The sequence below is a fragment of the Nanorana parkeri genome, unplaced genomic scaffold (genome assembly GCF_000935625.1).
Source record: "Nanorana parkeri isolate BGI_ZX_2015 unplaced genomic scaffold, ASM93562v1 scaffold1012, whole genome shotgun sequence".
Taxonomy (NCBI): domain Eukaryota; kingdom Metazoa; phylum Chordata; class Amphibia; order Anura; family Dicroglossidae; genus Nanorana; species Nanorana parkeri.
This window is the reverse complement of record NW_017307280.1, coordinates 495,259-519,985: the sequence shown is the minus strand read 5'-3', so window position 1 is coordinate 519,985 and position 24,727 is coordinate 495,259. Positions and strand designations below refer to the sequence as shown.

General features: G+C 41.6%; 1 protein-coding gene across 1 annotated transcript in view; it reads left to right on the top strand.

Annotated features, from left to right (window-relative positions):
* DPYD (dihydropyrimidine dehydrogenase) overlaps positions 1–24,727 on the top strand; it is a 582,181-nt gene that overhangs the window by 101,342 nt on the left and 456,112 nt on the right. Inside the window, exons 6-7 of the mRNA XM_018567128.1 lie at positions 6,729–6,836; positions 19,408–19,577. Of these exons, the coding sequence (XP_018422630.1) occupies positions 6,729–6,836; positions 19,408–19,577 (278 nt within the window). The remainder of the gene's footprint in view (positions 1–6,728; positions 6,837–19,407; positions 19,578–24,727) is intronic.

Genomic DNA, 24,727 nt, shown 5'->3' with positions numbered 1-24,727 from the left:
GTGTGCAATGCATGACAGGAGGGTATGTGTAGCAGACCATAGCACATTAAGTGACTCTATGGCATTAGACACTATAAGTAGACCTTGAGGTGACATGTTTCATATGTGGGGCACAGATCAACACTATTCCCATTGCCATTGCCTAACATGTGCTTCACATGCATTTGTCCCAAGCTATGTTTGGAAAGGAGCAGGATGTGGCTGACAAATGGGCCTACTGCAGTGTGTCACACATGGGCAACATTGGAATGAGCACCATGTTCATAACACTAGCATGAAGGACAGGGCCTGGTTGAGGCAGGTGTATGTTATGTGTTTACAATGTGCCTGGCACATGTGTGTTTTTATCATACTGCACCATAAGTATGTGTTTCACTATTGATTATATGTCACTGCCCATTACCACATGTCCAAGATGCATTTAAACCATTGGGGTACACATAGTCCTACAATGTGTAGGTGTGTGATTTGTTGTTTGCTTGGCCAGGGTGCGGATTGGACACCCACGAATCATTCCGTCTCTCAATTCCACAGGCATTATGACAGAGCGATTCACTCATCCTGAATTCCTGAGCCAATTCATTGATCTATATCGCGAACTACCATGTCTGTGGAGAGTGCAGAGCAAGGATTATTGTAATCGCTCCAAGCGAACGGAGGCTTATATGAAACTTGTTGAATTATGTAAGACCATCTCGCCATGTGCAGACCTGAATTATGTGAAACTGAAGATAGCTAATCTACGGACAGTCTATAGGAAACAGCAGAAGAAAGTTAGCTCATCCCACAGGTCAAGCGCGTCTGCTGATGATGTGTACCAGCCCAGGCTCTGGTATTATGAGTCTCTGCGGTTCCTGGATGATGATGAAGAACCACGGCCATCTATCAGCAGCCTGCAAACACCACCTACTCACGAAGAGAGTGCTGCGTCCGATAGCGAAGGACCTTCCACGGAAATTGTGGCGAACACACAGGTAATGCATAACGTAATGACCATGTGAGCTTAGGAGTAATAATGATTCCGTAACCCGCCATATGTATACAGAACACACAGATTGAGAGATCTAAATCATAACGTTTATTCAACACAAACAAGAATGCATAATTCAATCTTTTTCACAACAAAATAAGACATGCATTAAATCAACAATAGACTTTTTCTCAATTAATTCTGAACACAGGTGCAAACTACATGCGTCCCTGCCATTCCACTGCACCAGGGCCATTGAAATACTGCAAGTATTTCACCCTGTTCTGTCGTGCGGACGTGGTTGGCAGACGTGCATGCATGGGTCCCAAACCATCAAGGGCTACCACATCATGCCTCCACTCCCCTGGCTGTATGATGCCACTCACAACATCCTCCTGGTCTAGGATGTGTGTGGGCATGTAGGAGTTGCCCTGACGCCTTAGGAAATTATGAAGGGTGCAGCAGCAGTAAACCAATATATCAATTTTGGGTAGACCCATGTTGATAGGAGTGTGGAGAATGCGGAATCGGTTCACCATTATCCCAAACGCATTCTCCACCACTCTGCGTGCCCGTGATAACCGATAGTTATATATGCGCTGCTGTGCTGTCAGACCGCGCATGGGGAAGGGCTTGAGTAGGTGATCGCCAAGGGCAAAAGCTTCATCAGCAACAAAAACAAAATTCATCCCATCTACGGTTTCCTCATTGTTTGGTAGGTTGAGGGAACCATTCTGTAGACGCATGTGGAAATCACACCGCTCCATCACACCACCATCGGAGTGTCTTCCATTCCTGCCAATGTCCACATACAGGAATTCATATGTAGCATTAACCACTGCCAGTAGGATAATGCTAAAGTACCCTTTGTAATTGAAGTACAATGAACCTGAGTTGGCAGGATGTGCGATGCTGACGTGTTTCCCATCGATAGCACCTCTGCAGTTGGGGAAATTCCACAGATCGTTGAATTGTTTGCCAATCTGCTGCCATTCAGCTGCATCTGTGGGGAACTGAGAGTGAAATGTCATTAGATATGTGACACTTTAGAAAACATGCGTTATGCTGACATAATCTGTGTACTTTCTCTGCACAGGACAGTATATGCACACAGGAGAGTTTACCAGGACCCTCTACTGCCCCACTACCTCCCAGGAGGCCACGCAAGAGGCCAGCTACTGACCGGGCAATAGAGCAGTTCCTCACAAAGGCGTCAGCGGCCCTGGAGAAAGTGCCAGATCAGAGTAACCTGTTCTTCCAGGTTGCAGCACTGAAGATGCGCAACATGGATCATCAGCAACAACAGTTAGAGCCCAAAAGATGGTACTTGATATCAGGCACGGGGATGATATCATGGGGAAAATGGGTTGCTTACTCCTAATAACCTTAACAGGGGGTCACGCAATAGTGCACGTGTGCTCATGCATGATGTGGGAACACAGACGCATGACCCAATACCCAGATTCACACAGCAGCATGTATCCCCTTTTTACATGCAACACTACTTGCAACAGCCACACAGGGAGCATCCGGGGACTCACTATCGCATGGCCCATGGCCAAGTCCAACAGCATCCCAACACCCAGATGCAGGAACAAAGGTTTGGGGGGGTTGGGACATCTGTGGAGCAGGACACACAGGGGTGGCCCCAGGACAAATCATACACAACTCTGTAATTGCATGAGCTGGGGTTAACTGCATGGATAATGTATTATTAGCATGTGCAAAGAATAAACATGTGTGTTGTGGAACAGTCTCAAAGCATATTTGTGTTTAAGGTGCAATAACAACATTTACCTTGAAATACTCATCACACAACACTCTGATGATTGCTGCACACGTTTGGGGGATGATGCACCCAAGTGCCTGCGCCGAGATTCCTGCAGAGAACTTCAGGTCCTCCAAGCTTCGACCAGTAGCGAGAAATCTCAGTGTTGCTATGAGCCGCTGGTCAGGAGGAATAGCCTTACGGCGCACTGTGTCAACCTTCTGGATGTGGGGGGACACCGGAGCCAGTAGGTGGTTGAATGCTGCATCTGACATCCGGAGGTAATTCCTGAAGTCATCAGGGTTGTTTTCCCTTAATTCCTGCAGCAAAGCAACGTGCGAATAAATGTCACGTTTCTGCAACCAATTGTTGGTCCACAGTCTTCGACGCGATGACCTGCATTGCTGGCGAGCATGAATGACAGCAACACCAACCATCACAATAGCCATGCTACTCATATCCTCAGCCATCGTTTGCTTTCAACAAGTGTGGGAGAGAATGCACTTGGTTTTTGGCCTTTTAAAGGGCATGGTACGAATGATGCTCGGGATCAAACGATTACTTCCGTCGGTCGATCGAAATCGTACGATTATTAGTACGGTCGTACGATTATCGGATCGACCCCTATCGAGCCAATTTGGGTGTGTCGCACGATGATCGTACGATATTCCGATCGTCGATAGGTTTTAATGGTACGATATTCGTGCAGTGTATGGGCACCTTTAGGAAGATTTCCTTGGCCCTTTGTCTACCATTTGCACTATTCTTCTGTTCAATTTTTCACCTGACCAGAGCTCACAGGTCAAGCAATACTGGGTTTGCTTTTAGTGTCTGGCTAAACTTTCCCATAAGTTGTGTGAATGGCGAACATGCAAAGTTCACCACAAACTACTGGCTGACAATGTAGCCTCTTGTCACATGATTATTTGCTGTACAAATGCCCCTGACATGCTGCAGTCTGGATGTACTGAAAAGCATTGGGCTCAGACAGAGAACAGTAACTGAAATGTGGAACATCTATGTTGTATTTTCATAGTTTGAGATTCTGGGCCATTTAGACAATAAAGATACTGTCCAGAGGAACAACCAGATAGTTGTTAGGACCAGCTGTGGACACATGCTGTCAAAGCCAATAGTGACAAGTTGTTTCATAAAGAGAGAGGGACAGTTGTAGGAGAAATTTTCATCCTGGCTGTTTATTGTGCACTGCATGTCTTTTCCTAATTTGTGTATTATATATATATCTCAGAATGATAATTATCATGGGAATGTCAGATATTGAATTGTTGCATCTAGCTGTTAAAATATTACTGTTATAATTTAACTTAGTGTTAATAATTTGGTTCCTTAAACAATGCTTGGCAAAAAAGATCACATTAAAATGGAAATTTAAATCTAAATTGTGAATTGTATTGCATATGTATTTCATAGACTAAAAGAACAGGGACCTGGAACAGTATAGCAAGTTTATACTGCAATGTCTTTGAAACATTATTTCTTAGATTTCTGTTTTTCCCAAGGAGCTGGCTTTCTCTCTTTTTTTCTATTCTTTTCCCCCCTTATGTGATGCTGATTTTCTCATTTATCTACCACTGAGGTATAGATCAATACTGTTCAGTTGCAAACTTGTGTTTATAAAAGGTTTACAAAGCCACATGTCCTATTTTAATGCCTACTTCTGCTTGTTGAATAAAGAAGTAGACTGTAGAGGTAGCAATGCAGTCAATGTGGATTTTGTATTGATTCAGTGAGGTGCGAGGTTCAGCTATAGAGCTAAGTTGTGCTCTTAAAAAATAGGCAGCTCGTTAAAATCATTGTGCTGAAAGGTTCTGCCATTATTTTCTTTAAATGTATAATTCACTGTAAAGAAGCGTGCTGTACAGTTTCAACTTGTATTTTTTTTAACTCTTTCAATGACAATGCTTTCAAATTTTGAATTGTCAAAAATTCTGAAATGTTTAAAGTGTAATTCTATTAGAGCACTGTTAGGTAAGTTTGGGATCCCAGAGGTGCTGCTGCCAGAAAAAAAAAAAACATAAAACGCAGCAGTAAACGTTTTCTAGGCAAATATATCAACAAGTTGGTGCAGATGGGTATGGACATATTATCAGTGCTGGGGTACATGATCCCTTAGGACAAAAAAAGGCATTGCTCAGGCTTGTTAGTAATGGAAAGGGAAACCTGCACAAATCACTAATTTCAGCCTAATCCAGGCCATACATTGTTTCAATAATCTAATCGAATCTAGCAAATATCAATAGTTTTTCTTACCATGTTGATCACCTTTGCCCAATGAAGATAAAAACAAATAGATTTTTAGGCCAATTGTGTGGTGCAATCAATACATCTTAATAATATTTTTTGTTTGCTAGTTATTTTTTTTCTTACAATGAAAATGATCAGATTGATGCAAGTTATTTTACCATGAATAGAATTAATGTGTGTATGACTAGAATTAGATATGCTGCAGAAGGGCCAAATTCCATGCACAGTATTTTTTCACGGAGTACAACATGTTTGATGATACTGGAAATAAAACAAAGTGACACATTCTGCAATGGCGTTGGAAATTTAGTACACCTGAGAAGGTGATCCTCTGCCAAAGAAAAGAGGGAGCAAAAAAGTTAACACAGATGCCTGTGGGAATGGATATTTTTCAAAATATGCATGTCAGGTAACAATGATGATATTTAAGGATAGACAAGACTTTTCACATACTTTGGACTATGTTAGACTGTTTGGCACTGGATACAGAACATGAAGAGACAGAATTAATGATCAATTATTAAAAGGTTTGCATAGCTTATTTGTCCAAGAAACTACAGGTATATCAGTTCTTTATGGGTTGACCAGAAGATAAAATAGTTTTTCTCTTCTTTTCAAATGTTCTTTAATAAGTTAATAATTAAAGAACAGAATGGATTGGGAAAATGCTGCATTATGACCACTAGATGGACCCGAGTATCATGTTACATGTTAGTAGTGGGAAACAATGTTACAATTTAAGAGAATGCTGGAGAGAATGGAGAGCATATCAATGTAACCATTGTTTTTCTGTAGTTACAAAAATTACATGTATATGCTCAATTCCTCCAGAGGTCTCTAGTATTGCAACATTTAATTTTGTTGTTGACATGTATTTATTCCCTATGATCCTCATAAAATCTTAGCATTCAAAAACATATTTTTACAAAGCACTGGACATGTGCATTCGTATTCCTTCTCGGTCGAACCTGCATATCAATGAAACGCAGTTGATTAAGCGCTTCATCTGAATCCGAAATAACAAATTTATTGTATGCCCAAACATACGAAAATTATATTTGAGCATAGAAACATTTGTCTCCAGAATGTGTGGTGGCCATGTTGGCTGCTGGCGCGTTCTGTGCATGCCTGCCGCCACCTTGGAGGCAGAGCGCATGATGTCACATGACGGTGACATCATATGCTGACTATCCTGCTAGCTCGTTCTGCACATGTGCACCTTCATTTTGGAGTAAATCTTGGTATACACCAAGGTGGCAGCACTCGAACATGCGGGCAATGCCATCTTAGTGTATACCAAGATACACTCCAATATGGCCGCTGCTTGTTTTGCAGTTTGTTGTGTGGTTGCCTCTGAATCTGAAAAAGCATTACAAAAATTGTTTCCTTTGACGAAACATATGAAAATGTTTTTAGTTTTCATATCTTCTGAAATGTTTTTTTTTTTGCCATGCACATGTCTACCAAGCACTATGCTTGGCAATATTTAACATTTATGCTTCACTAGGCAAATACACATTGTAGTTAGTACCATTCAGAGAGCTTCTATGGAGCCTGAAAAACATGTATAGTTAGATAACTAGTGGCTGGAAAGGAAGTTTTATTTTTGTGAAAACACATATCTTGTTAAAAATACTAAATGCTTGAGTTCTTTTATGATTTCCTTTTCCTGGAAGCCAGCAGACTAAATACCTCTAACTGAAAATGTTACCATTTTTCTCCCAGGACTGCCAGAACCTAAGGTTGATGACATCTTTAAAGGTCTTACAACAGGACAAGGCTTCTTTACATCAAAAGACTTCTTACCACTAGTAGCTAAAGCAAGCAAACACGGTGAGCACATGCATTTACTGATTGTCCTTAGAAGTGTGGGTTGGAAGGCAAAGAAAATCAAAGCTAGCCATAGACAGGTGTCTTGTTGTGAATAGTATCTGCTAAGACATTTGCTAATATGGTAAAGTATTGTTAACTTTGGGTCAGTCACACGGTGAAAGCAACATGTGCAGATAACACAAGGAGAAAATGATCAGTCTCATTGCACAGAGATTTGCACAGGGATTGGGTGCATAAGGAATTACTCCAACTGATTATTGCCCTCTAGCAGCACAGGAATGATGTAATTATTACAAGCAACCTGCTTCCTGAGTATGGAACAATGGCTAAGTGTCAGACCATTCTGTCAAAGTAGCCAATGCTGAAGGACTTGTGGGCCAGTGTAGTAAGAGAACTGCATGTCTGTGGCCTTCTTGCTATAGGGAATGCCTTGTGTCTAGGGTTAAAATACATTTAACTGTGTAGAGAAAAAATACTGGTAAAAACTGCAAATGTGAGTTTTTTTTCATCTCCAGTAACAAAGTAAACTAAAAAAGTCTATATCTAATAGAACAAAATGTAAAACTATAAAGATGCACAGGGCAGGCTATGTTCTCAGTTATTTCAATAGTTTCTGCATGGAAGTGGTAAATGCAGTTGACATTTGATAGATCCTATTAAGCCACAAAAAAAATATTTCATAGTTAACATTCACATTAGAACTGCCGGTACCTGCAGAGTTGTTGATTGTAATGGAAGCTGTAAGTATGCCCCCCCAGGCTGTTGAAAGCGGGACCATCCATCTCATAAAAAATTCTGAAGCTTCAATGAGCAAGTATAGACATCTCTGACAAAAACTCTCCTGAAACTAAACAAAGTTTCTGCAAGCCATGGAAGTGGTAAATGCAGTTGACATTTGATAGATCCTGTTAAGCCAGAATAAAAATATGGAGGCCAAGATTTTATAGTTAACATTCACATTAGAACTGCCGGAACCTGCAGAGTTGTTGATTGTAATGGAAGCTGTAAGTATGCCCCCCCAGGCTGTTGAAAGCGGGACCATCCATCTCATAAAAAATTCTGAAGCTTCAATGAGCAAGTATAGACATCTCTGCCAAAAACTCTCCTGAAACTTTTGTGAACACATTTCTACTTTTTTTCCCAATACCTCCCTCCATCAGTTGAAAGAGCTAAAATCACTTTTAGGTTTTAATGTAGAGCAATATCATGTTTCTGTTATAAGTAAGGTAAATACAAATCTAGTGTGAGGATGTCGTAATTCATTATTTAACATATATGTTTTATTATGTAGTGAATGTGATTTAGCTATGCAAGGAAAAGATAAATTTTGCTCCTTGCGGCAGGTAATATTAGGCAGGCAGTAAAAGTTATGCTATATCTTAGAAAGATTAAAGACCGCATCTCATATGATTGCTACATTGCTGGAAGGCTTTGTTATGTTTTTCTTTCTGTAAAAATATACACTAAAAAAATATAGTAAATGATAGTATTTCTTACCTAGAATTTCGACAGCCAAGAAGTTTTATGTTACAGCAAGAACAGTGAGGAATACAATTACTGAAGATTATTAATTAATATATTAACAGATATGTCAAGGGAAAATTGAATGCATAAAGCATTTTTCAGAAAGAACAATAATACCTAGGTTTATTCACCAAACCAAACCTAATGTATTCATGAGGTGATTTACTACTTTTGCTTAAAGCCTATCTAAACCCCAAAACAAAAGTTAAAATGTATTGTAGCTTACTAGTCCTTTATTGTGGTGGCTTCATTCATTTCTCCATTGTATCTATGGAGGGAGCCATGGTTGTCACATTGTCTGAACTTCAAACATATCTACCTTTTCTTTTTTAGCAATATTATTGTAGATTGCTGGGCTAGTAGCTTACACCACAAATATAATTGTCTCTGTGCTTTTTTGAGCTCACAGGAAGTGGCAAGAGCACTAAAGTGTACAGGCACTACAAGATAGAGTTTCACTGTCTTTTTCTGTCCGGCTTCAAATTGTCCAAATTAACCACATGAGTTAGCAGCATGCTACTCGGGCAGATCTTTTGAGCCAAGGAGATATTGACATTGTTCTAATGGAAGAAAGGTTTCAGGGTTTTTATTCAAACCTTTGAACTGTTCACAACTAAATAGGGGGTTATCTACCCCATTTTAACCCCAAAGGCCTTAAATGTCTTCATTCAACCACTTCAAGTTTTAGCCATCAAAATGGGGGAACAAATTAAAAGACGAAAGGTTATGTCAGTAACTGCTAAGCGCCTACACTAACAAGGTATGGTAAACATGCTATGTACAGAGAGTGGTAACAGGATTGCTTTAAGGGGAAACTAATTAAATTATTTGATCTTGAAAAGATCAAAAAAAATGCATTTACATATGTGTCATTGGCCAGACTATAGAACAGCAACAAAAAATGTGAGACGCTACTCTTTTTTTTGAGAAAATAATTTATTGTATTACACATTGAAACACAACAGTGCAAGCTATTTGTGTCCAAAGAGGGCACCAGGCATAGCTATGCATACAATGTTAAATTATACAGCTAAACTTAAGGTCTAAATAGAAAAATAACAATAACAACAGTTACTACAGGACAGAAGGCGTTACCCCTCTCGGGAAACTTCCCAACGTACAGGTGCATAGCTCACTTGGCCAAAACTAGCTGCTCACCTGCTTAGTCGCTAGGGGCTCGGTCACATCCTATTTATTATAAAAAGACGTCTCTTTCAGTGTGGCCTAAGGCCTCTCCTGGCCTGATCGGATGACACTGGCTCCAGTTTTATCCTAGGTCCCCCAGAGGGGCAGTATGTCCCATTCAGACTCTTGCTGCATAGTCTACCGCTGAGTTCGTGCACTCCAGCCAGCTATCCCAAACTTTATGAAATTTGTTAGGGCATCCCCTGAGGGCATATGTGTCCTGATATCGAGGCAAATTATCATTTATTAGCTTCTTCCAGAAGGACAATTCCGGCAGGGCCGGCTTCTACCAGTTCATGGCAATAGCAGCGCGGGCATAAAACAGGGTCAAACCTATCAGCGTGTGTTCAGACCTGGTCGGAGCTATGTCCTCCACCAGGCCCAGAAGACACACCTTAGGTGACAGTGTCAGTGGCAAAGAGGTGACCCCAGATATAAAGTCCACTATAGAGCCCCAGTAGGAGGAAATGAGGGAACATTCCCAAAAAACATGGAAGAAGTCCCCCTCCTGACATGTGCATCTCCAGCAGGATGGAGAGATGGCTGGATTCATTTTATGTAGACGGTGAGAATTGAAATAGGCTCTATGAAGAATTTTAAATTGTACCATTCTATCCCTTATTGCGACCAATTGTTTAAACGGTTCATCCCAGATCTCCTCCCAGTCCTCCTCATCCAGACTGGGGATGTCCATCCTCCACTTGGATTGTAATGCTGATAGGTTGGAGGAAGTCAGGGTCTGCAGGGTGCTGCAGAAACAAAAGGCAGGTTTCACCAGTCCCTCCGTCCTTGCAAGTGATTCCAGGGGGGACTTGCCTAAGCTGATCCTACCTCCCGGAAACTGAGAGCCGAAGGCGTGGGAGAGCTGTAGGTAACGGAAACCGAATTTGGGTGGGATGGGGCGGTGAGTGGCTAGATCGGTGAATGACATCAGGGAGTTGGCCTCTACTATATCTGATATTAATTTAATGTTACGCTTTGCCCAGAAAGAGGGGTCAGGAATTGTGTAGAAGTGGGGCAGTAGGGGGTTATTCCACAAAGGAGTTTCTGGGGAGATGTCTAGGGCAGCTCTAGAGCACCAGGCCAACCCCGTGTGCCAGACCCTGATAGTGCGCATAGAAGGGGTGAGAGGGTAGGGGGCTCTATATAATAGGCCAGTCAGTGCCTCCACTGAATTCAAGATGGCCACCTCCAACATAACCGAGGAGTTGTTTACATCACCTGAGAGCCACCAGTTGGCTGTGACCAGTTGGGTAGCCAGGAAGTATTTATGAAAGTCCGGGAGTGCTAAGCCTCCCTGGGTAGTGGGGTGCATGAGGGTTGTGAGTTTATATCTCAGGGGCTGAGTCCCCCACAGGAAGGAGGAGATGATTTGATTCATTTGATGAAAATAGGGTTTAGTTATCCATACTGGGGAGTTACGAAAGATGTATGTGAATTTGGGCAATATTTTCATTTTAACTAGGTTAATCTTCCCCAAGAGGGACAAAGGTAAGTTCGCCCACGCCTTCAGTCTCTGCCTCATATCACCTAGGATCGGGAGTACTTTAAGTTTGATAAAATCCTGAGGCGAGCCGGATATTACCACCCCCAGGTACCTAAACGAGTCCACCCAGGAGAGCTGAGTGACCGTTCTGGGTACAGACCTGGCCTCTGCATCAATGGGGAACAGTATTGACATGTGCCAGTTGACCCTGAGACCTGATACCCTCGAGAATGCAGTGAGGACATATAAGGCTCCCTGCAATGAGGGTCCCGGGTCATTGAGGAACAAAAGCAGGTCGTCCGCGTACAGCGCCACCCTCTCTTCCAACCAGCCGACTCTAAGACCCTTAATATGGGGGGATGTCCTCAGAGCTTCGGCTATGGGTTCCATGGCAAGGGCGAAGAGAGTGGGCGACAACGGACACCCCTGCCTAGTTCCCCTGCAGATAGGGAAGGGAGCTGGCAGCTTATTCCCAAGTTTGATAGAGGCCATAGGACTTTGAGTAGTTTAATCCAGCGAGTAAATTCCAAGGGAAATCCCATTTTGTTCAGTGTGGCCCACAGGTATGTTCATTCCACTGTATCGAAGGCCTTTTCTATATCAAGGGACACTACCACCCTGGTTCTGCTGTTATCATGGGATGCATGCAAATTCGTACACAGTCTACGCAAATTAACCTCAGTGGACCTTCGGGACATAAAGCCATTTGGTCCGAGTCAATCAGGCTATCCGTCAGTTGGTTAAGTCGCACACTAAGGAGTTTGGTCAAAATTTTTAAATCACAATTTAGCAGGGCAATGGGCCTGTAGGAGGCACAATCAGTCGGGTCTCTAGGTGGCTTGTGGATTAAGATCACATGGGCTCCAGTCATAGAGGGCAGTAGACAGTCTGCCTCCAAACACGAGGCATACATCTCACATAGTCTAGGGACCAGGAGGTCTGCATGTGTTTTGTAAAATTCCATAGGAATACCATCTGGGCCTGCTGTTTTCCCATTAGGGAATGAACGTATGGCTGTGAGCACCTCAACTTCAGTTATAGGCTTCGCCAGAAGGCTTCTCTGCCCATCTGCCAACCAGCCCAGGGCTACTGAGTCCAGTAGAGATCGCAAGTCCGGGGACTGGGCCTCCGCCGGCAGTGTGGATGAGTAAAGGGTGGGGTAATACTTCCGGAATACCTCCAGGATGGCATCCGGGAATGTAACAGATGTGTCCGGGCCAGGGCGTATCTCAGCCACCACCGTTTGAGGCCGGGCCGCCTGAGATAGCATTGCCAGCAGACGCCCATTCTTATCCCCAGTTTAAAAAAAATGTTGTTTGCGGTTATATAGGTCAGTGCGCGTTAGGTCCGTAAGGTGCAGGCTGAGCGTGCGTCTTGCTGACATAAGAGCATCAAAATTGTCAGGAGTGGGGGACAGCCCATATCTAGAGAGGCAATCCGCTTCCGTAGCGTGGAGTTCATCCGTGCGAGCTGAGTCCACCTTTTTCATTGCCTTCTGGAGGGACATGTAGTCGCCTCTCACACATGCCTTGAAGGCATCCCACACAACCGCAGGCCCCGCAGTGGAGGCGTTTAGTTCCCAATATTGCGCAACAGAGGGAGGGATAGTCTCCAGAGCCATAGGGTAGAAGATCCAGTGTGGAGCCAGTCGCCAAAGGGCTCTATCCCTTTTCTGACTGGTCCTGAGGGTTAACCACATGGGACAGTGATCTGATATACCCCCTGGTATGTACCCAACCTCTCCGATGTCAGGCAAAAGAGCACCACTGGCAAATGCCAGATCTATGCGAGATGCGGTCTTGTAAGATGCAGAGAAGCAAGCGTAGGCCCTGGTTGTGGGGTTCCTTCATCTCCACACCTCAGTGAGACCCGCAGTCAACGCCCAATCACCCAAGTCAGAGAGACCGAATCCAGCAGAGCCAGATCTATCCAAATCCGGGGCCAGCATGGAATTAAAACCCCCCATAAACAATAGTTTCGCAGGACCTTGAGATGAAATCTTATCTAACAATGCGTATAATACAGTAGAGTTATACGGCGGAGGTAGGTAGACATTGACAATAATTTAACTCTGCATCCACATGGTCAACACCCAAATAAAATCCCTCCCCGTGCCCACCCTGCCAGTCCAACACATAACCCCAACAGCTCTCAGAGCAAAGTGTGTTAGGAGGCTTAGGATCCCCAAAAAGTCAACAAAAACAAAATAGTCTGCTAGGGCAGTGTAGTATCCCGACTAGAACTTCTCCAAGTCCTCAACTTCCAGGACTGCTCCTGCTACCAGTACTGGGGTGCTAATTAAACCAAGTGGGCCAAAAGCATCTTGAAACGATGGATGTAGGCTTACCAGGAAGAAGCCCCCTCCTGGTCGTGCAACCGTCAAGTGTTGTCCAGCCAGGCTGCAGCAGCCGCAGGGGTATCAAAGATGTGGGTGGTGGCGCCATCACTCACCCGCAGGCGACTGGGATATAGGAGGCCATATTGCAAACCTCTCTCCCGGAGCCTGTTACGAACTTCTGTATAGGATCTGCGCCATTGCTGTATTTCAGCCGAATAATCAGGATACAAAGAGACACGGGTGTTTTCGTAGAGTAGTGTAGGATGACCTCTAGCTGCAGCCAGAACCCGGTCTCTATCACTGTAGTTTAACAGGCAATTCAGGAACGGTCGGGCCGGAGCCCCCGGTTTCGGCGGGACGGGCGGAACTCGATGCGCTCTCTCCACCACAAAAGTCTGTGGTAGGTCACGGAGGTCATGCAGCTTAGCCAGAAAGGTCTCGGCGAATTCGGCGCATGTTTTCCCCTCCGCACTTTTCCCGGGAGGCCCAGCGCGCGGATGTTGTTGCGGCGTAGCCGGTTTTCCGTGTCCACCGCCTTTTCTTGTAGGCCCTGGAGCTGCTGTTGTACCTCGGTCGAGTCCGCCCGCGTGGTCTCCTCCACCTGTGAAATCCGGGCCTCCGCCTCCCACATGCGCGTTGGGAATTTATCCAGATCATGGCGCAGGAAACTCACATCAGCTGAGAGGGAGTCGATTTTGTTTGTGAGTGCCTCTTTACAGGATGTGATGGCCGCTAGGATGTCAGAGCTAGTTGGAGAGGGAGATGGATCGTCCGCGCTGCTCGTCTGCGTGCTCACCGACATCTTGCTGCATTCAGCCATCACAGCCAAGATGGCCGCCTCCGAGACACCACGAGGCCTGCCTCCCGAGGAACGAGTCAATCTGCTCTTATTGCGCCTCATACAGCCTAGTTCTGGGGAGGCGATCCAAGTCAGGAGGTGTTCCGGCTCACCTGAACCCAGGTAGGTCTAGAAAAATCAGCACCAGGATAGTAGCAGGATATTACGAAGAGTGGAGCTGCCCAGGCACACGTCTGCTCGGGATCACATGCTGGCCACGCCCCCAGACGCTACTCTTTTAGTGTGAAGTTACAATAATAACTCAAAATATTTACTTTTTAAAAATATACCATATTAAAATGTACTATAGTTATTTTTTTTATTAGTAATATATTTATGTACATTATTAACCCATTTTCTACTAATAGTATTTAATTTTTTCCGAGCTTTGCAAAAAACTCAACGGTAATCAAACTAATAATGTAATTTTAAATAGGTTTTAATATATCTAATGCTTGCATCTCAAAAAATCTAAATTTAACAAAGGAGATATTCCAATTGGAGTTTTTGTTATTATTTAATTCTAGCTTGGCTTAATTATAAAGTTAATTGCTTTATCTGACACTGGAGATTCTTAATTAGGTAACATACAGATATAGTATAGATTATATTACACTCTACATTTACCAGTAATTCTCATGTGTTCATTTAAATGAAGGGCCTCTCAACCTTAATTACAAGCTAGTTTATGTAAAATATGGTTTACTAGTATTTATAAAAATATATCAAAGTTTTAGGAATGTTTCAGTTTTTATTATCTGTGGAATTGCTATGTGGCACATAGCTTCTTGTATTTTTTTATATATGCCATCTCTTTTCTAGCAAATGTAATAACAGTAATTAGAGCTGGATTTTGCTTTTTAAAAGAAACCTATCATGAAACAAAAATATATAGGTTGTCATTGGTTAATGCCAACTAAGTTTTCAGTTTAAATAATATAAATATATTACAGGTTCATTGAAGCAAAAGGTATGCAAAATCTTTGTTATTTTATTTTAAAAAGCAGCCACAACCTGAGTAAGAAGTCTGTCCCCTGCCAGAATGCTGTAGAGGACCATTTCTTTCTGCATGGAAGCAGTGGTCTCTTTGCAGAGGTCTGACTTACCCATTGCTGAGTCAAAGGTAGAATCCATTAATCAGCAGAAGCATGAGCCTTGCTGATTGGAAAGCTTTAGCTCTGACTCAGCAGGGTAAGTGTCAGACCGCTTATTTTTCTTGAAGACGTTTCACTGGACATCTGACCAGCTTTCCCAATTCAGAAATTTCTGATATGAGAAAGCTGGTTGGATGACTAGTGAAACGTCCTCAAGTAAAATACAGCAAGTCCAGTTGCCTTGACTAATTTTTTACAGATATTCTCTATTAGCAAGCTTCCTATATTGTTGCAAGGTTTGTGTATTGGTTGTAGCAAGGCTTGTGTGTCAGCTGTAGCCCTCCGGTACTTACTAGTGGCCGGCCCTGCCCCTCGATTGCGCTTCTATGTTTGGCTCCGCCCCCTGTTGTGAGGGGTGCGGCCTGCCGGTGGTCATGTGATTGGGCTGCTCAGTCTAAAATGCCCGGGCCTATTTTTAGTCCCAGTCCGGCCCTGCCGCTGTAGATAGAGCACTACTTACACGCAGAGATTACTTACACCCAGAGAGTAAAGATCTAAAGCAAGCTGGCACAGAACGGGCTTTTCTACTCTGTTTTCTAAAGAAATTGAACTGTAAGGTTTTGCACACCTTTTGTTTTGATGCTCCTGGAATGTGTTTAGCTAATTTAAGTTGATTTAACACTTTCTTAAAATGCTAGTTCCCTAGTTATTATGTTAGTCTTTCTACATTTACATTACTGACCCACAATAAATGTGCAACCTGATTATAGAAGGGCAAAGTTATGTGGACTTATGTAAAAAAAAAAAAAGGCTGATATATCTTTCTCGGTGCTTACAGTCTTTTGTTGTACTAGGCTTCTACACTAAAGCACCCCCTAACACTTTTATTCCTCTACCAGAAAATGTAACACCTAATAAAATAGGCATATACTTAAAATCTAAAGTTTGGCGCTCCAACAGGGATTCATTAACACTGTTTAATGTGACAAATCAAGTTAGTAATGAATTGTCACTTTAGCATGCCATGCCTGATTAGAATGAACTGAACACTTCCTCACATATGTCAGTGCCTGGGCATACTCTGTTCTTCTAGCTTTTTAGGAGCCTATCATTAGTTCAGTAGGCATACCCTGATTACTACTGCTTCTGATTACTGTATTACATTGATGTACTAATCATGGGGTAGCATCTAGGAACAGGGAACATTGTTCCATAAAGACACTGTGCACTGGATGTAAAAGTTACTTGGACAAAAGTGCAGCTTTATTTCTTGTCTCAATAACAACTATTTTAATCACAAGCATAACTTCTTGAATTACTGAATCTGCCTGAGTTCTATTTAACAAAGGTTTGGAGAATTCTAATTTTAAATTCTATGCATCCAAACATCGTGGTAAATCTCATTGAAGTCTATGAAGGGGGTGGTGAATCCTTTTAATTCTGGCCTTTTTTGGGGGGGCTAATAGGCACACTGCCATAACAAAAGCACGTAGGATGCTGGGCGCTTCCATTGGGAACATACCAACAAAAATACCAAACATTGGGGAAAGGCTTTTGTTTAATGAGGCTTTGAGGGCAAGATTAAAAACCACAAATCCTTTAAAAAAGATGCTTGGGATACCTTAAAGATGTTAATGGTGTTACAGAACAGCACAATTTTCATGCACAGCTACTACATCAGTTACTGTGTACAATGCCAGCTCATATTTAGCTGTAAAATTGTTTTTTTTTTTTCTTTTGCTATTAGCTTGGCTTTTTTTTAGAGCAGCAGGACCCCAAACTGATAAAATTAGTTTTAAAAATGTAATTTCAGGTCATTTTAGTAGTTACACATGTCAAATTATCCAGTAGTTGATTTAACCCCTTGCCGTCCGCCCATCGTAAAATTACGGGCGGACGGCGGATCCTTCCCGGCGGCAGAATCCTGCTGGGAAGGATGACATTCGTTACCAGCTGTCTCATACAAGCGGTCGGCCAACTCTATAGCCGGCCGATCGGTTGTATGATCTCGTGTGGTGTGCCCCCCCCCTTCGCTGCCGCGCCCCAGCCTCCTTCACCACTGCCGGCTATCCCAGGCACCACTGTCGCCCCTGGGGTACCCGGGACCGAGAGGACCAGCACAGCGGCTGCTCGAAGAGAGAAAGAGGAGAGATCAGCATTTCCCACCGCTGATCTCTCCCCCTTTCTCTCTCTTTAAAGTCGGAAGCCAGAGAAGAAGCTGATGAAGCAGATATCTGCTTCATCAGCTTCTTTCGGGGTCCCTAGGTGACATTAGTGGTCTTGGGGACCCCTGATGTCTCCATTAAGAGTACTTGTCATTTTTTTTCTAGCTATCACATTGAGGGTGTTTTAGCCCCCAATGTGATAGCAATCAAGTTAAGTGTAAAAAATAAGTTTAAAGAAAAAAAGTTACAAAAAAAGTCTCACATAAAAAAAGTTTTAAGGCCCCCGCGGGGGAAGCTGCATGGGGTGTCTGGGATCCCTGGGGCTGTGGATCACAGGTGCTCCATTTCTCATCAGCATGCCCCCAGCGATGTGTGCATGGGTGTGTTCACGGTGTGCCCAGCACACCCCATGTGCACACCTATAGTTCAGAGGGATCCACATCCTGCTTGATTTTTGGCAAAGTCAGCAAGATTTGTATGAAATTTGAGCACTGTATGGGCAGCTTAAGTCTAGTGTCAGTGTTGTCTGTTGAGGGCAGTGGATTGCATGCACTGATATGCAGCACAGTGACCTTGCAGCCCTGGGGTCCCTAGTTTTAATCCTGCAAAGAGTTTGCATGTTCTCCCTGTGCTTGTTTGGGTTTCCTCCCATGCTCCAAAGACATGCTGGAAGGTTAATTGACTTCTGTCTAAATTATTTGTTAAATACTTAAAAATTGAACCAGCAGAGATAAGCACCACACCCCGTAATAGAGATATATATATATAAGAGCAAAAAGGAAAAATGGGGCTTTTAAAGTGTCTTCTTGAAGATTGGGCCTACAGTGAATTGCACAGCAAATATATTTTTTAGGACAAATAAGGATTTTATAATATATATAAATATACAAGTATAATGCATACACACATGTGGGTACCAAAAGGAAGTAGTTTGGTTTTAATGTACTATTGTATCATACTGATGACATTCTGAATGTAACCGAGTCTCAAAATCATGTTGATTTTAATGCAATACAATTTATTATTTTTTATACAAAACTATGTGTGTCTGATGGACATGTGGTATGGTTTGGACACTTTAAAGCCCCATTTTTCCTATTTGTTCTTCTATATTTCTGTCTAAATTAGTCCTATGTGTGCAATAGAGAGCTTAGATTGCAAGCTCCGTGAGGGCACTGACTAATGTGACTAATGTGCAATATGTAAAGCGCTGCGTAAATTGACAGCGCTATATAAATACTCCTAATAAATAAATAAGTTGAAAGATTGTGGATTGTTCTTCCTTCCATAACCAGCTTTAGTGCTTCTTTGACTTTCTAGAAGGCTATAGACAAAGACGTCAATTCTGGACTTAATCTCAGTATTTGAAATTACAACTACACAAATTATCAATACATTCAGTGCTAGTCATCTAAAGTAAACACCAAGGTACAGTTCTAACCTGCGTGTGATATTTTAAGCTGAAAAAAAATCTTTTTTTCCATCATACATATAAAAAACATTTTTTTTCTAACAATGGATGAAGCTTAACTACTTGTAGAATTGTATTATATAAAGATATATTCTCTCTTGTAGCACAGTGGGGAAAAAAAGGTGAAAATTGATTCAAATCGAACATCATATACTCTATTATCTGGCACGAGGACATCAAAAAGCTTATTTAAACCATAATGCTGGAATTTCTAATCCCCCCGAGAGTAAAAGCAGACAAAATGCAGTTCCTGTAAGTGTACTGACTATGAAATTAGGCATACGAGCACATCTTCGGCTATGGGAATAGAACTGTCTTTCAGTGGAGCAGAATAATGTGATAGTAACACTCTGTGCTTGGGAACTGCAAGATGCAATTTTACACTGCTTTAAGTACATGTATCTGTTGAGTTGACATGCAAAATGGTTTCTCTACTTGAAAATGTCTTCCCTCCCATTTTCTTTATTCAGGGATGTGTGCCTGTCACTCTCCACTGCCGTCCATAAAGGGAGCTGTTATCGTGCTTGGAGCCGGAGACACTGCTTTTGACTGTGCAACTTCGGCATTGCGATGTGGCGCTCGCAGAGTCTTTGTAGTCTTCAGAAAAGGATTCACGAACATACGTGCTGTTCCTGAAGAGGTAAATATAGCAGTAAATATGGTTAATGGGAACATTTTATTAAAGTATAAAGACTTTGCTTAGAAGGTCAAAAAATGTTAAAGGGGAAGTAACATATAGCAGTCAATTTGAATTCATCTTTCATTAGGCTGCTTTCTCTAAGTCAATGAAAGCTTAATTTTTATTGGATGCAGTGTGTCCCTGTCATTATAAAGATTTCATAAACCAAAAATAAAATTGTTTGTGGAATATCAGCAGCTCTCAGAAATAGGGACCAATAAAAGGACTATGCAGAACATCATAAGTGTTTTTCATTTTTCATTACATATAATAAAGGTGTAACCTCCTTTTAGATTATTACACTTTCAAGCAGAAAATAACAAGCACTTTTTTTTTATTTTCAGCAGTGTTTATATATGGGCTAATAGTTGTAAGTATGAAAAGACAGTGCTGTTATAGATTTTTATATATATATTGTACTGGAGAGGTAAGCATATCAATAAAATCAACTTTATTTACATATCAGTAAAAAAATGTACAGGGTAAGAAAACCCTAAAAAAAAACATATGCATACAAAGATCTATACAAAAACATTTGCTGGCCACTATAATGTATTACATATGATTTAAAACATAGTCTTTTAATATATAGCACATGTCTCCTATCTGTAGGCGCATTTTTGCGAAAAAGGTTTGCTTCTTTGGGATTGAGCAAGAGTCTATTTGGAAATATTCAGCATAACACAGCGGCCCCAAAATGTTTGCTTCTATGATTAAAGTGAACTAAACTCAGGAGTTTAAGCTTAAAAATGCATTCAAGTACCTGATTAACAAAAATTTTGCTTATTTGTGCACTCAGCTGTAGATCCTCAGATCATCTCTGAATTCATACTGATACTGTTGTAAAATAGCCACCGCTCCAAGCTCACTCCTGTGATGGACTACAATATCAATACAAATTAGTCAACTAAATATGAGATTATAGTCCATCATGAGAGCAAGCTTGGAGCGGTGGCTACTTCACAACACGCACAGGGGCCATGGGGAACAAAAGTAGCCACCCTCCAGAAGGAAGGACAGTGTCAGCATTAATTTGGAGATGATTTGAGGATCTACAGGCAAGCGATACATAAAAAAGCTACATTTTTGTTAATTGTTAAGGTACTTGAATGCATCTTTAAGATTTAACTCCCGAGTGTCACTTTAATAGCATATACTATGTGGCAGTGCGTGGCAATGCCACTGTGTAATCTATATTTCTGTATCCATATTTTGATAGTGTGTAGTGCCTGCTGATGGCACAGGTGTGGACAGCCTTTAAAATAAAGGTGTTGGGAAGGGTTCAGGGCTCCACCTGGGAGATAAGAAAACTCCACCCAGGAGTCAGAGTGGAGCCCAGTGTAGCAGGGTGCTGCAGGTTGAAAGAACCAAGTGTGCAGGTTAGCACAAGACTGAGACTGTCTGGAGGGACAGACAGTGGTCTGAAACTGGAGCAGTGGTGCTGCAAAATGCAAAGCCAGGAGACTGACTGTGCATGTGTTGCCAATAGATGCTAAAGAACCCATGTGACGGTAATTGCATTTGTGAATTTTCATTTGATAAAAGTGTGCAAGGAAGCCCTTACATGAAGATGTCAGTGAGTGGATGCGTCCTAAATGCCCTGCTGTTTGGAGCTAATTCTCACAACATATATATAGCAAACAAGACATCATTATTCCAATTGGTAACAATAAATACCATAATCATAGATATGCTCATTTGCACTCGTCAAACAATTTGTACTGTCGGAATGTGTATATGACACAACACGAAGCATCCCAGAAGTTCTATGCGTTAGAGAGAAAGAACACATCTCATGTACATGCCATTCATGCACTCAGTTTCTCATTGGAACTTCTGACAGAACCATCCAGTATGGGAGGTGTCACTGCTCTGATTCAGTCATTGATGTGGTTGCCCTACAACTAAGAACATCTTATCTGTCCCTATTCATAACACCAGTAAAAGGGTTAAAAAAAAAGGCAGATCTTTTAATGGTAATGAAGAGCATATGCTGATTTTCAATTCTGTAGAAGAGAACAGAGACTCCTGTAGATCAGGGTTCTTCCTTACAAACTGAACAAACAGCACTGAGAAATGGCAGACAGTTACTACCAGTCCCACAAGCAAACAGGTTTAAGTCCATGACAAGTGGGTGCTGACTTTACCAGGTCAATCCCTGACCGTGTTTTGCAGTATGCCATAAAAAAATCGAAGCCCCTACTTCTGAATACTTGTATCTGTATGGTATTCTCAGCAACACAATTCAAACCTGCCAAGCTCTGGCTCTGACGTGTTTTGCTGCTTTTTGAGCTTAGTCAAAGAGTAGAAAAAGGGAGAAGAAGATGAGGATTTAAATATATACAGTATATAATTTTATGAATGCTGTCTCAAAGGAAACTTGCCATGACTTAGGCTGACACTGCTAATTGTCCTCTTAAACATGCTAGTTACTGGGCTGTCCTGGTGATGCCAGTACGTACTGAGCCAATAAACTGATATAAGTATAGATAAAAAGGATAAAAGGGATTCCAACTTTTCTCTGAATTTGTTACTGCATAGTTTATCTATTTTTCATCACATTGCATCACCGTATACTTTAAAGAGAAATGACAGTAGTGATAATAATACAATATTTTGATGTACAAAGTGCAATATAATTAGATGCACATCTCCAAAATATTTTGTAAGTGCGTACTGGTCCTGAAGAGACCTCTGCCCACTGTGTCTAACACTAAAATCTCCCTGGGTAAATTTCCATCAACTTTTATTATTTGTACTCTACTTCTGTTAATATATGGAGATTGCAAAGTAAGATAAGATATGTAGTTAGATATACATTGAACTAACAACCTCCATTGTCATAGACTTTACACTTCCTGTCACAGCTGTTGCACAGTGTGTCTTAATATGACAGTCAGTCCAATAGGCACCAGAGGTTTTTTTATCATGCTTTATTTTCACAGACATTGGCATTGAATATAAAACACTCCAACAAAGTGTCTACACATCAATGCATAAACACACAGCATCAAGTAGATATACAAGACAAGGCATATAAACATGACCATGTCTGTTGTAAATCCTAGTATATGACATAAAAAATACCCAATACAACACTAGCTGCATTATACCATTGTTTAGTGAAGCTTTTGCATTTCATACTGTAAGGGAAGTTGGTAGGGGTGGATATTGGACTAGTAAGGTGTCTAGAAAACCCCCAGACTGGTGAGTGAGGGTAAATGGTTTGTATGCTTTGCTATCACATACTTGAGGGCTGCAAAGGGGGATAAATGGGGGGTAAGACACAGGAGAAGGATGACCCTATTGATAGGGGGAGGGGCTACAAATGGAGTGTATAAGATAGATGGGGAGAACAGAGATAAGTAGAAGCCACCCACTCTCTTCCTTTGCACTGCAAGACTGCATGAGGGCACTTGTGATTAGGGATGTGGCCAGTGCCTTGCCAGCATAAAGCACTGGAATGGGGGATCAGGAAGTGAATTTCCACTAAGAGAAAAAAGGTATAGTATGGTGTTTTTCAAACAAAAATCAGTTTCAAATCAAAACATATGGTGGTACAGGAGTATAAAGAGGGAAAAGGGTGTTAGACTACAACTGGGCTTCTGTGGATCAAAACAGAAGGGTAAGTATTATTCACACCTTTACACTTATATTGACCCCATACACATAGTAGCTATTATTTAGCTATACATCAGTTGATTATCTAGAACATTAGGTGATTTCCAGATATTCTACTGACAAGTGGCCCATATGTTTGGGACAGAGTATCTAGCAGACATTCATTAATTATTTAGATATAATATGTGTACAGTGAAAAATATGATTATATGATGACAACATCTTGCAAGCTTACCAAATGCTCTGTCACACTCAGCAGCTTTTCTACCCTGAGGTCGATTGAACCCTATCTGCTTCCAACCAACTTCTAATGTTTATGGACAATCTAAAAAAATGTTGCTGTCTGAGCCTAAATCAGTTTGGTAGACATAAAATAAGCTGTTTTTTCCCCTTGGTTTATTCCTTCTTTTAAGTAGTCTGTTTAATGATGTCTGCACAATCCTGTAATGAGTCCGAGTAAACAATCTCGTGAAAGTCAGTGGCATGTTGTCCAAATAGTTTGTCAGTGATTTGTTTATAAAATCAAAAGACTGTGAGACACATATTTCGCGACACATTTAAGTCAAAAAAGAAGCAGACCCAAACAAATAAATTAGGTTTAATTAATTTAAACAATATGTTTATATTTCTGATGTGAATGTTTATGATATTTTTTATTAATTTGGAAAATAGAATAAAAGCTTGTGAATTGTTGGTAAATATATCCTATTAAACAACTGGTACAAAAACATTATTCTGGGAACTCTTATTTGAATGAATCCTTAGTGGTTCACACACCTCATATGCAGTCAGATAGACTACAACCTCCATTCTCACATTTTTACCTCCAATTTCCTGTTACAGTAATTGTGCAGGATGCCTAAATATGACCGTGCAGTTCAATAGTCATCAGAGTTAGATCCACTGCTCTGAGTGATCAGCTCTCAGTAAAAGACCTGGTAATATACACCTCCTCTCACCTGAGGTCTGTGTGAGGACACTTGTGCTAAAGGGTGTGGCTGTTACTCAGCTACACTATCATAGCACACTGGAATGCACAAACCAGCATTTGCCTTCATATGTGTGTGTGGAGGGGTGCTTTTACCTTTTTTAATAATTTTTCTTTATTTTATTATATTTATTTTTAAATTGTTTCTCCACCTAATTTTATTGCTATCATAAGGAAGGGGATAACAAGCCCCCTATGTGATAGCATAAGGCAGGTGACAGGTACTCTTTATGGAGACATGAGGGGTATATTAGACCCCTAAAGTCTACCCTGCCCTCTGCTCCAGCTGATCAAGCTCAGATTGTACTTGATCTGCTGTTTATCTGACTTTTAATCTGGTATTTTTATCGCCCTGAACACAAAATTACTCAGAGCTTGGCCACACTCACACTCTGTGGAGGACAGATGTTCCTCAATGCCCTCCCAATCACCATCCTGGCAGTTATCTGCCGTGCTTCCTCGGTTTTCCAGATCCCCCTCGGATCCCAGAACCACAATAATG